Below are 16,380 nucleotides of genomic sequence, written 5' to 3' on the forward strand. Positions count from 1 at the left end.
GAAAGGGTAGAAGGGCGTACCAGACTCAAGCAAATGAATGCAGTCAGCACTCCAATAGAAAGCTGGCAGTTATGGATAAAAGGAAGGTACTTAAAGGCAACTGGCATGCTTCAAGATATCCACCTGTAACTCTCTCTGAAAGCTAATATTCCTATTTTAATTATTCTACATCGAATTGATACAGAACATCTAACTACAAAACCACGTAAAGCATGCACACAAACCTCCAAAAGAAAAAGAACAGAAATCTACACTGTTCAATCAAGAAAGAGCAAGAGGCTTCCTACAAACTACATTTAGAGCATGCAGAAGTATGCAGTATCAAGGTTCCTGCCAAAGAATGCAGGACATTCCTTTTGCTCGCTACTTTGCTTCCCTGCCTTACTTACAGTGTGCAAGAATTTAATGTTTTCAGAGGCAAAGCCACTGCCGACTCCTGCCATCGAAAGCAATGTTTTGACAGAGTCTACACTTCTGTAAAGTAGCTCCTCCAATGACATTGCCAGTTTTCATCAGGACTGCCAGCATGGTAGTCTCCAAAAGAAATCCTCAAATGTCTCTTGTAATCTGGGAGGGACCTCTCAGTGCCTGGGAGCTTTTGTTCTGTTATTTCCTGAACATTGAAGCTCATAATTGTGCTTACTTACAGGGTTTGCATTCCATCAGGACTCAATTCCTGGAGAATTTGGCCATGTGCTTGATGAACATCTTTAAATTAGGAATTGTTTTGCAGCCGGTTCACTTCACCTTAAACAAGGGCGCATAATATCTCTAAATCCCAAGTTGAAGCACCCCCACCTCAACCGTAAAAGCGGAAGAGGATATTGTTAGAAAATTACCTCTCAGCAGCTTAGATCCAATACAATTATTAAAGATGGTACCAGAAAGGTAGTCTACTGAAGAAGCTGCCTAGATGGCCTGGGGCACCAGTGCTTACTGCCACAGAGAGCACAATGCAGGATAGCTGTTGACAGATCATGGCAGGGCGAAACAATAAATAAATAGGCTTTGCTTTGTCACTGTTTAGCATCCTCCACCAACCTTTTTGCTATTCTCTTCTAGAGACTGCTAGCTAATTTGGGTTCTCAAACAAGGGGCGAATAAATTGTAAGAAATTAACCTGATTTGGTCTTGTAACCAAAAGCTGCTTGGAAGAACTTTGGATTGAAGATCAACTACTGACAACATCTGATGTGACTATATGGATCAGAGCATCTTGCTTAGGGCTCTGGCAGAATTTGCTCCTACTCAAAGCATTTTCTTAAAATTTTGAAGCCTTCACCCTTGCATACTATGAGAACCTCATGCAAACATTGTCTGGAATTTGCTTCAGAATGAGATAATTATTTCCAAATAGTTGTCCACATATGAACAATGTGGTAGGCATACAAAGCCTGACTCTGGCATTTGTTTTACCACTGGAAGTGCCTGTGTGAACTTTTTCATCACCTCAAAATAGTGAGCTCCTGTGGATCTAATCCACAGCTGTGGAACCTGATCATGATATGGCCTGTGAGCAGGTCTTGGTACAGCAAAATGAGTTTCAATGATGCCCATAATTCTCATGGTAACTTTGCTCACAAAGCCCGTTTGACCATTCAAATTGTGTCTGCTTGTAAACGTTCCGAGAATGTTTAGAACATTTTGTGAACATTCATATCCATTAATAGACTGTAAACAGACCCCAAGCAAAATGCTGACTGCAAAGCCTCATACAAGAAAACATACAAAGTGGATACGTCTACTTTGTTGTTTCTGCCACTAACACCGCTAACCTTCTCGAAAGAGACAGGGTTTTCAGACTGCAACATCGTTTTGTGTCAACGGGTGGGCTCATGCAGCTCATCTCTTCCTTCTCCCCCTTATAACTCTCGCTTCATAATGCTACGCGCCATTACATTGTCCCGTTCCTGGGACCTGTGGGGGTATCCATAATTGACATGCCCCCTGGACTGAAAATCTTAGGAATCCACAGAACAGGAGATTCCCTGGGAATAGCCCAAGGATAGGGGACTTTGCCCTGGGTCTGCCTGGAGTTCCCTGTGGTCATCGGCTAGTCCAGCATGTGGTGTCACTAGGAACACCAACAGTACTAGGAAGCAATAACTAAGCATGCTTACTGCCATTGTAAGGTAAAAAATGTCAACAATGTATGTAATGTCAATCAAATGTAATCATGTTGATGTACATTTGAGAATAAGAGTAGGCATACAAACAGAGCCCAAAGAAGAGATTTGCAGGGTCCTGTAGTGGGGATCACCAGCATGCGCATTCTGTATGTACGACCTTAAAGAATAGCTTTGTTCATTCTGCACCTTGTACCGGCCAATGAAAGGATGTCTTCCTCCAGTGATTAACATATCTTCATCTCGATTCAGCATACATCGCACTGGCCGACCAGTCCTGCAACAAATCAATTCAGTTTATAAGGTTAATGAGTTTGTAAGAGATGGCCCTAACGTCGGGTGCAGCAGGTGAAGGCAAGCAAAGACCAGAGTCATTCTGCAGTTTGGAGAAAAGAAACTAAGAACTCTGGGGTAAAACCGCATGTATTTATTTCTGCAACACACTCACTACCATGCAAGCCGATACAACTCACTCCATTGTCCGACATTAGAGCCTTGTTAACTTAGTATCCGTGTGCTCCACATCTCATTGCTTTTGTGATCTCGACTGCTCACGACAGTCAATGTTCTATGGGTGTCTCGGGTATAGCTGTTCACTCAACATATTCTAGGGTCCAGCTGATCTGTATATATTAATATCTACTTTTTAACAATTACTACAGAGAGGCGGACAGAGATGTTACGCCCTCTCATTGCTTTCCCACTTGGAAACATCTCTGGGCATCCCTGTGTTCAGATCATGATCATGTCAAGAGTAGTCTGGTACCCTCACTTGTGCCTAATTAGTATTTACTTTTGTCTCTGACATCTCTCAGGGGGCTTTCCAGGGTATTACTTTTATCAGCGTTGACGTACCCCTTGCCTCTTCACTACATCATGAGCATTTCAGCTCTCAGCCTCATCCCATTTTAGAATTTCGGATCACTGAACAGTCACTCCTGTGGTAGTATTTGATTTCAAGTCCGGTGCAACATTTCTCTTGGCTAACAAAAAATAAGTCTGAAGATGCAGGTTTATCAACATTTCGCATTGCTTCAGTCGCCAAAAGTGACGCTATCTGGCACAAAGTGTTGAATTGGGATTTACTTTCCAGCATACAACTTGTGTATTTTGGGAGTAGCCTTAAAGTAACACAAAGAACCACTTTGCATCAAGGGGTGCATTTCTTGAGTGGACCCGGAAGGTCCCATGCCACTACCTACAAATATTTAATGCTTTGCCCTATCAATATTTGTAGACAGGCTTTTTCACCAAACATTTCCACCTGTTTGAAGCAGGCATAAAGTTGGAGAAAAGTGTACAGCCCACATGCAAAGTTGCAAACGTTTTAAACTGTCCCAGTACAAGATTTATGCCAAACATCATGCAGACCCCTTGCAAGATGGTGCATCATACACAGCCTAGTGCCTGGATACCCCCATGGGTATCTGTATCTGTGACGCTCTTCATGCGGTTGATTTCATTGTAGTGGGATCTACTGAGAGTGTGAGGATGAGCTGGGTGTCGTCGACGTAGGATATGATGTTGATGCTGTGGGTTCTGACGATGGCGGCTAGTGGCGCCATGTAGTTGTTGAAGAGGGAGGGGCTGAAGGACGAACCTTGAAGGACGCCGCAGAGGTTTGTGAGGTGAAGGGGGAGATGGATTCTCTGCATGCGACCCATGAGGAATGGTGCCATCCATCTGAGTGCATTTACTTTGATTCCGATCATGGCAGTCTCTAGATCAGTGTGTGGTGGGAAACTGTGTCAAAGGCTGCTGAGAGTTCGAGAAGGATCAGGACAGCTGAATCTCCTCTGTCTAGTAGGGTGCAGATGTCATCTGTGGCGGTGAGCAGGGTGTTCCCAGTGTTGTGGTTGGCTCTGAAGCCAGATTGGGGGGGTGTTAGACCCAGCAGTTTCTGGCTGCCTGGAATAAATCAAAGCCAGACAGAAACCACCGTCCTAGATAGGATAAATATGATACACTTGTCCTATAACCTATGCACAGAGCAGTCAGGCTTATCCTCGGGGTCAAAGTGCAAAGTATTGGCACAACACCACCCATGCAACACACTGAGTACACTGCAAAAGACTCCACACCATAGGTATAAAACGCTGATCTTTGTATTGCACACACATTGAAATCAAAACAACATATAAAATGGATATATACTTAACAGTTATATGCAATTGTTGAACTGTCCCATTAGCAGAAGAACGGCAGGAACATATATGTACTAGTCATATTAACTTGCCGCATTATCGCCTCAGCCTCGTAAGCAATATTAACCCATATGCGTACTTCCCCGAGGTGTTATTGATCCAATCAATCCCTCCCACATCAAAAGTGACAGAAACATATATTCAGGCTGTTCAGAGTTATTCCACTTTCCTGCCAAGACATTAGAATAAAGCACAACATTCCCTACATCGCATACCCTGTACAGTTGTAATGGTCAAGAAATCACAGGTTGGGAGTGCGCCTCGTGACCCCGCACCTCAGCCACTCAAACTACAAAAGCCAATGATACACGTTGCATCTGCTGGCAACACTTGGATTAGATTGTTGGGATCACCTAAAGTAGAAGGAAACAGTTATTTGGGTTCATCCCTCCAGATTAGGCCAGCAGGCACCCAGTGGCATCTTCATGAGTGTGTGATCACTATCCCCCCCGCATAGGCAAAAGACTGTGACACCAGAAGCTGGTGCTCTTCCAAATTGGGGCAATATTTCTCCCCAGGCGGAGGTGCAAACTGCAGTTGCTCCTGGCAGGCAGCCATGGGTGATCACAAAACACAAAGAGACCCCTTAGGTCCAGTCACAATATTCTCAACAGCAGAGTTCCCTGTGGAGTGGGTCTGGGGGGGGAGCTGGTGACCTCGGACGGAGGCAACAATGTCAGACACTGTCATCCTCCAGTTAAGGAGGTCGGAACAGTCTAGGCTTCCAGCTCAGGTCCCGCGGACTCAGCAAACATCCCCCAACACCCCTCAGGCACCACACACAACAGAGTGCGGGCTGGCACAGGTTTCATGTTGTAAGCAAGGGTTCATTGGACTCGGCAAACTTCCCCAACAATCCTTGAACTCCTCACATTCTGTCACCCTAGGTGGGCCACTGATTTTTTAGAGTACACTCATCTGCACAGTGTGATCGCACTGTACGCCAGGACGGTCCTTGTCCATGGTGTGGTTGCACTAGACTCGATGCAGTGTGCAAGTGCCTCCTTTTTCGCTTCTTTGAGTTGATGGTGGTAATTGTTGAGGGGTGACTTGAAGGTGGCTCGGTCTGTGTCATCTCTGCTGGTGCATCATTTTCTTTCTAGTTGTTTGCAGCTGTGTTTCATTGTGCTGAGTTCTGGAGTGTTCCATCTGGCTTGTTTGGTGGATCTGTGAGTGTTGGCTGGTTTGATGTGGGCAACTCAGTTGGCGGCATTGGTGATCCAGGTGTTGAATTTCTCGACTGCCTGTTTCAGGTTGGTTGCAGGGTTGGGCTGGGTGGTGTTGAGGGCATCTGTCCAGTTATTCTGTGTCACTTTGTTCCAGCTGTGGAAAGAGGTGCTGGGAGAGTTGGGGTTGGTGGGGTGGTGCAAGGTGGTGCTGTGATAGTGAAGTGGATGATAGAGTGATCGGTCCAGGTAAGTTCCATGGTATGGCTGTAATTGACTCTGTTGCTGGACGTGAAGATAAGGTCTAGTATGTGTCCAGCTCTGTGTCTGTGGTGTTTGTCCATGTAGTAGGAGTTACCGTGTTTACTGCTATGAATCAATAGCGGGGACTCAGGCTAACTCCCCTTGTTTTACTAGGTGTGAGGAGAGAGATACTGTCTAGATGCTCTAGTCTCTCCACATAATCTTTTTAATGTTTATTGCACTGCATCACACTAGTTTTTTCCATCATTTTGTAACACTTTTTGGCATTTATTGTTTGCCTTGGTTTGGAATGGCATTCACTGAGAGCGTATGAGCTTGCCACAGAGGGAATCCTTATGATCAAGAGGTTGCCCTTCTGGAGGTGGCGGATAACCACATGATAACACTGATCAACAGAGCTTGACACTTTAGCTCTACTATAAAGAAGTAATTTGATGGGAATCCTGCTCAGCTCTGTTTGCCAGGGATGATAGAATAGTTATCCTTCTACAGGTACACACCACCCACTTTGCTTCCTTTTAGACCCCCAGTCCATTTTCGTAGTTTTATAAGTTTAGAGTAGGGGATTAGGACTTGGGCAGGTCTTTAAATATAATTTTCCCTTAGACCCTTCTTCTAACCTGTGTTGTTGATGTTCTTGAGCAGCTGTTGAGCTGCGGGTCTGTGTTCAGAACTACACTACTTGGTAGTTTTGTGTACCATTTCACTCCACATTTTTTCAGTGGAATGTTTTCTACAACCTCTTCCCTTCTTTAGGTTTTATCCAGTTTTTCCGGTTTATGGTCTGTTTTTGGTGAACGGCAGAAATGGCAGAATTTAGTGGCTTGGCATATGACGACACAGTATATCAGGCGATCTTGGATAATATGCCGAGTATATTGGATGTAGCTGGTACCTCTTTGCCAGATACTAGCAATGATTGGGGCAAAATCCTTCTTTTGAAGAAATCTCACTCACGGGCCTCAATACATGGCGCTATAATGGCTGAATATTTACGGGCCAATTGTGCCCCCCCAGGACTAATAGTAAACAACGCACCAAGACTATTTCTTGAGGATAAAACTTTCCGAAAAGATTGGTCTTTGATAGCATGGCGGTGCACAAGAGACTGGCTAATTTTAATAATTAGCACAGCCAAGAGAGTTGCTGACTCTATTCTGGTAGAGATACAAGTTTTAGAGGCACAAATAAAAACTACTATAACAGCAACTCTATTCAAGAAAAATTTGGAGGAATCCAATAAGAGTAACAAAGAGTTTAAAGACTCAATTTTGTTATCCAAAATCGAGAAATTCAAGAAAGACCTAGCCAAATTTAAACATGACAGAGTTTATCCCTACACTAGTGATGATTATTCACCACCAGAATTTAAGAGCAATGGGAAAAGATACGGATCCACTTATTCCGGTTCCAGTTCAGACGACACCTCTAGTGACACTGATGAACCTAACAATCAACGTCCTAGATATAGAGGCAGAGGCAGGGGGATGAGACCTTACAATCAACGAGGTATATACACTCCACATTTTCAACAATGGTGGCAACCACCCCCATGGGGTTTTCCACCTTAATCTTTTCAAACCCCTATGACCCCTTATCAATCAACATATGACGACCAGTCTTTTTTAGGCTATGGCCCACCAAGATCCAGAGGCAGAAGAAGAAATCAACAGGCCCAAGTCCACTGGGACCTGACTACCGGTCCACATACAGGGACCAGGAGCAACACAAGGAAGAACTCTGCCCAGGCAGGGACAAATCAGAACCAAACTTAGTAGTCAATTTGAGTAAACTGACCTTATCTAAAGATGAGGAACTAGTACTAAACAGAGGTCTTGGCTTTGTCACAACTTCTGAAGGTGACCCTTTTCAAATACAGTGTGAGCTTGCCAAATTCTTTAGGAAAATAAGGCTGCACTATTTTTTTAAGGATAAGGATTTGACTATAGCAGAGGACACTGAACGGAACACAGGTATGAGAATAAAATCTACGTTCAACCCACCAGGCCATGTGGTTCCACCACAGGTCTTGACATTCGAGAATGCAGTAAGGAGTGAGATCACTGATCTGTGCACTCAGCAGAATACCAGCTATAAGAACTTACCACGCTCTGAGCACCTGGCTCTCCAAGCCTTAGCTAAATATGATGACATCGTCATCAAGCCAGCGGATATGGGTGGAGCTATAGTCATCTTAAACTCTGATGACTATAGGACTGAATGCCTTCGTCAGCTGCATGATGAGAATTCCTACAGGATTCTGGATGAGGATCCCACCCACAGGCTTAAAAATACTATTCTGGAATGTAGTGAAGAGGCACTTATTGAAGGGTGGATTACAGCACAGGAAGATCAGTTCTTACGAACCCAGTTCCCTGTTACTCCCTATTTTTACATCCTACCAAAGGTACACAAAGAGCAAAGACCTCCCCCCGGAAGACCTATTATTTCCGGGCAGGGCTACATTTTAGAACCTTTGTCGACTTTTGTAGATTTCTTTTTAAGACCTATTGTACAACAAATGCCGACGTACCTGCAGGACACAAAGGATGTACTGAGATTATTACCTGCAATAGAATTCGACATGGAGAGGGACTATCTAGTCTCCTTCGATGTCGAGTCCCTCTACACCTCGATCCCCCAAGATGAAACCTTGGAGACCGTTATGTCCATTTTGGAGGCAACTGACTTGGATTCGATCACACCTGTCCATTTCATCATGACACTTGCACGATTGGCAATGAAAGAAAATGTTTTCAAATACGAAGACTCCCTATACTTGCAAACTTCAGGGACAAGTATGGGAAGTGTCTTCGCGCCTAGCCTGGCGAACTTATATGTCCATACATTTGAACAGGAACACGTCTTAACTCCCACTAATCCCTTTTTTTCATCTATTCGCTTGTGGAAGCGATACATTGACGATGTGCTGGTCATTTGGCGGGGGGATCAAGACTCCATCTCTGCGTTCCATCATTGGCTGAATGCACAAAATGAATTTCTGAATTTCACAGTTGAATCGAGTCATACCAGATTGGCATTTCTCGACCTGTCTATCTTCGCTACACCACATGGCTTGGAGAGTGAGATCTATCGGAAACCTATGGCGAGGAACTCACTTCTCAGATATGACAGTCAGCATCCAAAAGCACTCAGAGACAATTTACCCTACGGACAATTCCTTCGCGTTCGGAGGAATTGTTCCACCTCTGAGTGCTTCAAAACGCATACTAAGTTGCTGACCACCCATCTCCTAGAGAGGCATTATCCTCGCAGATTGGTAAGGCGTGCTCTAAAGAGAGCCACCAATAACCACCGTGAGGCCCTTCTTGAGCCACCTATGCAGAAACCACCTTTAGACAGACTGACTTTTGTACATACTTTTAGTACATTATCGAACCAGATACAGAAAAGTATCAGACATCATTGGCGCCTGCTAAATTCCAGCAAAGAGAAGATTGCTTTGCCCCTTTTTGCATTTAAAAGAGGCAGCAACATCAAGGACAAACTAGTCCATACGCGCCCCAAGACACCGTTACCGAGACAATTGGGTACACTCTGGGGTTTACAAGCAGCCACAGGTCATCATCCCTGTGGGAAATGTTCTATTTGTCCACAGACTTCACACTCATCATCGGTTGATATAGGAACTAGCAAACCATGGGTTCAATACCAATTCACTAACTGCAATAGCAGTAACCTGATCTATTTGATCACCTGCCCGTGCCGGATAAACTATTTTGGGATGACTACTCGCAAAGTTAAGGCGCGGATGCTAGAACATAAGAGTACATTTAGATGCAAAAAGCTAACCACAAGACTCATGAGACATTTCTCTGAAAACCATGGACCAGAGGATTTCAAATGGACAGTGTTGGAAAAACCTAACATACCCTTATCTGTTAGTGACATCTCCAGATACCTGTTTATTAAAGAGCAGAAATGGGTATATAAACTCCATAGTGACACTCTGGGTCTTAATGATGACATTCCTTGGGTGAGTCTCTAATTTGGCAAATCTCCACTCTTCAATTGACCAGCAGCGTACTACTACACACTCTTTGGTTCCAACACCTGAAGTTATGGTCTGACTTCTGCAACTAAAGGGCTCCTGGGTTATATTTAGTGTTGTACCCTGGGCCTGAGAGTTTAGTGAGTACTATCCCTAGTACGCAGTGGTACCCCTGCGTGCATTACAAGCACATGATATTTACATAGTATGCTCAATATTGTAAGACTTTGATAGAAGTGCGTCCACTCTGTAACAAATAATGTGAGAATGATTTATGCACTCAGACTCTTTGAGTTTCTGCCGATGTAATGTGTAATTATCGGTGGCTGTGAGTCACAAACCCGAGAATATAACAGGATCCTTTGGAGTTGTTTTTTAGCAACCATACGCGGTAGGGCTCTCTGGGCACTCACCAACTGCATTCACTTAACTAGGGTAGCTGTACTCCGCAGGTCGACAATGTTTGCCTTCGGAACCACAAAAGATTGACGCGTGACGTCATGTTGTAGTATCACGTTCCTACGGTGTCCCTGACAATGCGCGTGATGCGCGATTTCGACACCGGAAATACTCTTACGAGAACGAGATGGCCGAATGTATTTAAACTGAGGAAGTTGCTACTTCGGTGCCTCCCTCCCTGACTCGGTGACACACAGAGGTACCGACGGACAGGTTAGTTTGAGCGTGATGATCGTGTGTGAAAAGGGTGAAATTGTAGCACTTTGGCGTTAAGAATTACATAATGCCTTGTAAAGGCTAACGCTCCCCTAGACTCGGTCATTAAGATTGGTTCTATACTACTCGGGTACGGACACTCATAGTACATCCTAGTTGCATGTTACCCGTTGATTGCATTGCAGGAACTTTGTAAACCTGGCGCAACATCTTTTTCCTGCGATGATTCCACGCCGCATCCCTTGGTCCTCTTACGCTGGTTGTTTGCGGTATAATGGCCGTCTGAAATGGGGGTGGTATCGTTTCAACTTGGTTCCATATACCATAGAACGCCATGTTCTTGTTTATGCACCTCTAGATCCAGCTATATTAGCCATGTGACCTGGTCACTAGTCTAGACAAATACATTGAGCACATGCAAGCTGCCTATTACTCGATGATCTCGTTCAGTAGGTTGTGAAGTGGTGTGTTATATCCCTCTCTGCCATGACTGAAGACTGCGTCCTTGGTGACACTCATCCGAGTTGCATTTGCAATCTGTGCTCTGGATTGAAGAGCGGCATTAACGCTTTTTGATTAGGTAGTCCTAGACATTTACATTTATAACTGTGCCCTGATAGTGGTACATCGAGGGTACATATATACAATACACCAGCCCTATGTTCCTATAAATTGAGAAGGGGACATGATGCACACAGTAATCTGTGTCTGCGCCATTGCCTCTACAGCAGTTAGGAGACCGAATCTCTTCTGCTACCAGCTATACATATTGTTAACCCTTTAGACTTTGCTGACCGATAACTGGTGTTTTCTTCTGCTTTAAGAGTTGAGGGGTTGGTCAGTGTGTATGTCATGGATACACACTGGGTATACCGGTTGATGACTAAAGATTCTGTACTTGGGGCAGGGTCGCTATTTCTTCTACATGATTGATGAAGTGCCCTTTTTCACCCCTCCTTTTTCTGTAGAGCGGGGCCTCATCTCTACCAGAGGAAGGTTCCAGGGAGGTGAGGTTTGGGCCTTGATCATGCAGGGTAAGCAAATGATTGCAGTCCTAATGGGCATATTTTTATGTCTGTTGGTCTCATTATGTTTTAAGCACGGAGTATGATAATTGATTTATATCTCCATAGGTGATGATTACACCCTGTAAATGAAGGTTTCGCACCAAGCGAGGTTGTATAGTTCTCCTTACTTTTGTGCTCTTATGTAAGAAGAGTTTGACAAATGTGCAGTAGCTATTAATAGGTCCTGAAGAAAGCCTGGATCATTTCCGATTAGGCTGAAACATGTTGACCATGTAGTAGGAGTTACTGTGTTTACTGCTATGAATCAATAGCGGGGACTCAAGCTAACTCCCCTTGTTTTACTAGGTGTGAGGAGAGAGATACTGTCTAGATGCTCTAGTCTCTCCACATAATCTTTTTAATGTTTATTGCACTGCATCACACTAGTTTTTTCCATCATTTTGTAACACTTTTTGGCATTTATTGTTTGCCTTGGTTTGGAATGGCATTCACTGAGAGCGTATGAGCTTGCCACAGAGGGAATCCTTATGATCAAGAGGTTGCCCTCCTGGAGGTGGCGGATAACCACATGATAACACTGATCAACAGAGCTTGACACTTTAGCTCTACTATAAAGAAGTAATTTGATGGGAATCCTTCTCAGCTCTGTTTGCCAGGGATGATAGAATAGTTATCCTTCTACAGGTACACACATCACCCACTTTGCTTCTTTTTAGACCCCCAGTCCATTTTCGTAGTTTTATAAGTTTAGAGTAGGGGATTAGGACTTGGGCAGGTCTTTAAATATAATTTTCCCTTAGACCCTTCTTCTAACCTGCGTTGTTGATGTTCTGTGGTGTTTGACCAGCAGAGTGAGGCCAATGTCGTCCATTTGTTTCAGGAGGTCAGCGGAGTTTGTGTCAGTGGGGTCGTCCAGGTAGAAGTTGAGGTCTTAAAGGAAGATGTAGTGCTTGGATTCGATGGCGAGTGGGGTGATGAAGTCTGTGATGGCGGCACAGTGGGTGGTTTGTGGTTTAGGCGGTTTGTAGGCAAGGGTGCCATTGATGGTTGTTTTGCCTTTGGTGTGAAGTTGGAAATTCAGGTGTTCCATGATCTGCATTGTTCCGTTTTTTGTGGTGGTGCAGCAGATTGATTCCTTGTGTATTTTGGCAATGCCACCTCCGTGTTTGTTGGCGCGGTCCCAGTGTTTCATCTTGTAGCCACTAGGTGTCGCGGTGGTGATGTCGGGGGCCAAAGTGGGGGTGAGCCATACCTCTGTGATGAAGGTTATGTCAGGGCAGGTGTAGAGATGGTGTCCCAGACTTCGGTGGCATGTTTGCAGAGTGATCAGGCATTGGCCGGGAGGCATCAGAGTGGTTCCAGGGTAGTGTCGGCTGGCAGGGTGGGAGTGGCATGGGTTTCTATGAGGGCGGGTATTGTTTCGCCAAAATTGTGCATTTGGTGGGAGTAGCCTATCATCTGGTATTGGTTCCGGCAGGGGCCTTCTCTAGGCTGCTTTATCTCTCTGAGGTCTACTTAAATCTACTACAACATTTGATGGATCATCACTAAGGTTTGAAAACAAGGTCGAAACGGGGTCGAGTAAACTGCCATTGGTTACAGGTGAACAGTCTTGGAGTACCTATCGGTGTCCGAAGGGCCAGAATTCCTGGCACTGGGACTAGTCCAGGCACGGACGGGAGCATACAGGTGTTGCCTTTGGCTTGCCAGTGGCGTGCCAGTGGTGCAGCCGTTCTGCGCCCTCCATTAAGTAGGCCATGGAAGGGGCGCTGGGGAGGCAGGAAGTGGGAAAATGGCATGAGAAAAACCAGCGAGTGGCACTGGTCCTTGAGACTAGCTCACTGGAACCTCGAGGGCTGACAAGGCAGGCTGGTGAGGCTGATTTTCTAGCAGGAGCAGCCTGGCAGCAGCGAGAGGAAGGAGGCGACTGGCAGCAAGGGGAGCTGGTGAGGGCCTGTTTTGGCACTGTTGTGACATTGTTCTGGTCTCTTCTTTTCACGCAACATAGCAAAGCAACTAAGGTAGCTGCACTACATTGCACGAGTTCTAAGTAAATTTACTGACACCAGAAGGTGAGCTGGTTGGCTAGGGACAAGCACACAGACAACGCATGGTGGGTGGGAGGAGCTGGAGGCAAGCACACAGACAATGGAGAAAGGGTGGACACTGGGCACTGAGCAGTAAAATAGATATGGAGAAGTTCACGAGGGAGACGGCTGAAAAGCACACACACTCTCATAGAGTGCTTTAAGACACAAGAAAAAAGTACCATCTAAAAAAGAGAGCAGTGGAAGGACAAAGTAATACATCCGTGCTCCAGGGGAGGGACAACACACACAAAGAGGAAGGAACCTTACAGAAGCTGACGAATAATGAGCAACAAATGAGATTGGCAATGAAATCAACTTATGTTAAGCAATGGTGGCTTCTAACTATCCTGTAAGGTAGCAGATTAAGTGCTGTGTAGCCTGCACTTTCGGGCGTGCTATGTTCAAGTTGTGTTTATTCATACCTTATTGAGGGATGTACTGCCATTAGGTGAAAGCACTTTTAACACAAATTGGCTTTTTCATTCAAATGTGGAGAAACATTCAATACTTTTGCAATATCACCCATTCAACATGTATATGATTTTTAAATCGCCACTCGAATGTGTGCACCCGAAATACACACATGAAATTAATGTCACTCTTCAGTTCATACAAGTGCAATTTTATAGGCTTGTATTTCAATATGTAGTATTTTTTCTCATGTCAACCTTCTACATCGGAGGTACATAATCAGCTTAGTTTTTTTTACATGATAGAATTGTTGATGTTAATTACATTGATTTTACAATGTGGCAATTTGGTTTGTCCAGCAAACGCCCTGCTCTGTAAATACTGTAATTCTCTTGTGAATTGTTCATTAATAAATCCATGTACTAATTGTAGAAAGTACAGTCACTAGTGCATGTTTAAACGTGCATGACTGCTTTACGAATAGATGACTGAATCAGCTCAGCCTTATTGTTAAAGTTGCCTAGGTATTCTCGTCAGTCAATTCATAAATACATCAAATCATGTAATCATACACACATACAAGAATAGAATCACAAAGGCAGAAGTAAAAGTGACAGTACGTAATGTACTAAATACATGTTTGCCAATATATAACTACATAAATCAATGTGACCAATCAATGCTATAGACCTTATGCGCCGTTTGACCGATGCGGCCATATGCATCCCAATGCATTCTAAATAGGGCAGACTCGACATCAGTCACATTTTTGGCAGATGCCCCACATCTGTCAAACTCTTGAAGAGGCCCAGTTATCTACAGAGAAGCACATGGGTGTAGCAAGCATGGCAAGGGTGTGAGCAAACTGCTGGTACTCATGGGGGCGGGCTGTGGTGGACGCCTAGATGGCGTTGGCAAGCAGAGTTGAGAGCAAAGATACTTGCTGTGAATGGATCTGTAAACACACGAAGCTAGACACATTGGTTAGAAGGGCTTTCCGGATCTCTTGCAAGAATTCTGTTTGGGAAATTTAGCATCCATGATCCGTCAGTACTATCGATCCCCTTGCTGCAGGAAAGTGGGATTGCCCACTGCCCATTTAGGAACACCGTGGAGACAAGCAACTTGAGCAATGCGAGTCAACACGCTATGACACTTTGAGGAATTGTCAACTCTTAAAGTAACTAAGTCTGGATACAAAATAAGACAAAACAAGTAACCTATTTCTCGGCCCTGTACATGGATTGCTTGGCATTGCTGCATAACCTTGCCACAATGGGTGAATGGTTAAGGACTGGTAGTGGCAAGTGTGCTAGTTTTCAAATCCTAAAATAGGATTTGGATGGTTCAGATCACTCATAGAGAAGTCATGAAGTCCCACAACATCTATTCAGAAAAGGTTTTGCCCAGTGCTTCACGAAGGCATGGAAAACCAAAGGCCACGTGGCCAAAACAAGGTGCACTAGGCCCCTTACATTTTCAGGACCCACACTATTGCTGCAAAATATATTTATGGCTTTTAAGCAAAACTGCCTCCTTAGAAATTATGAGGCAGATAAGCATGGAGAAATCTCTCGATGTCCCTATATGGTCGAGCTGCCATGCTTTCTCTTATTCTGGAGACAGCTTTTTAATACTGTGAAACAAGCGCCCCTGCCAGTTGGCGTGAACGGAAGGGCTTGCATTTTTTTTTTGACAAGGGCTACAGAAAAAAAATTCTTACTTGGGGGATCAAAGTGCAGGTGTCAACCCTAGGGAGATTGTCAGATGTAATGAATGGGGGTTGGGCAAGCAGCTCTCTGTGGAAGGGGGCAAGGCAAATCCAGGAGCCCATGGGAGGGCTTGTGAAAAGAAGAGACAGTGCAGGGATTGGGGTTGAGCAGAGAGATCTTGTGGGCCAGTGAGTGGCTGAAGAACCATTGGAGATAGGGGATAGTAAAAGAGGCAACAGTGTTGTGTGCAAGGGTGAGAGAAAGTGTGAGCAGAAGGTGAGACAAGGAACCAGGGCATGGAAGACTAGTATGGGTTAGAAAGTGCAAGTAGGATGGCAACAAGAGGAGGCAGCATGAAGAGAGGTATGGGGATAAAGTGTTAGAGAGCTGGAGACGAGTATGGAAGAAATAAGACATTTTGTGAAGGGCCAGAGAGAGAGTGACAGTGAGGGAAGGAACAAGGAGAGGTGTAAGTCAAAAAGCTGCAGCTGGAGAGGGGCGGGTAAAGAGTAAACAGGGTGGAGAATGATATTGCTCTGGCACCAGTGCATACACCAAGAATCGGATAGAGGAGAGTGTGCCGACTCAATGCAAAGCGTAAGTGGTTCAAGGAGCTAATGTTGACAGAGCAAATGAAGAATGTATACATTGTGAGGATGGAGATAAGCAAGTAGTCAGTTTGAGGCATGAAG

At 44.7% G+C, this 16,380-nt stretch overlaps 1 protein-coding gene across 2 annotated transcripts in view; it reads right to left on the reverse strand.

Moving 5' to 3' along the window:
- Positions 1-16,380, reverse strand: part of LOC146821941 (xanthine dehydrogenase/oxidase-like) — a 452,547-nt gene that overhangs the window by 92,663 nt on the left and 343,504 nt on the right. For both annotated transcript variants that reach the window (XM_085613026.1, XM_085613027.1), the window contains exon 23: positions 2,316-2,403. In XM_085613026.1, the coding sequence (XP_085469152.1) occupies positions 2,316-2,403 (88 nt within the window). The remainder of the gene's footprint in view (positions 1-2,315; positions 2,404-16,380) is intronic.

The sequence above is a fragment of the Triturus cristatus genome, chromosome 6 (genome assembly GCF_964204655.1).
Source record: "Triturus cristatus chromosome 6, aTriCri1.1, whole genome shotgun sequence".
Taxonomy (NCBI): domain Eukaryota; kingdom Metazoa; phylum Chordata; class Amphibia; order Caudata; family Salamandridae; genus Triturus; species Triturus cristatus.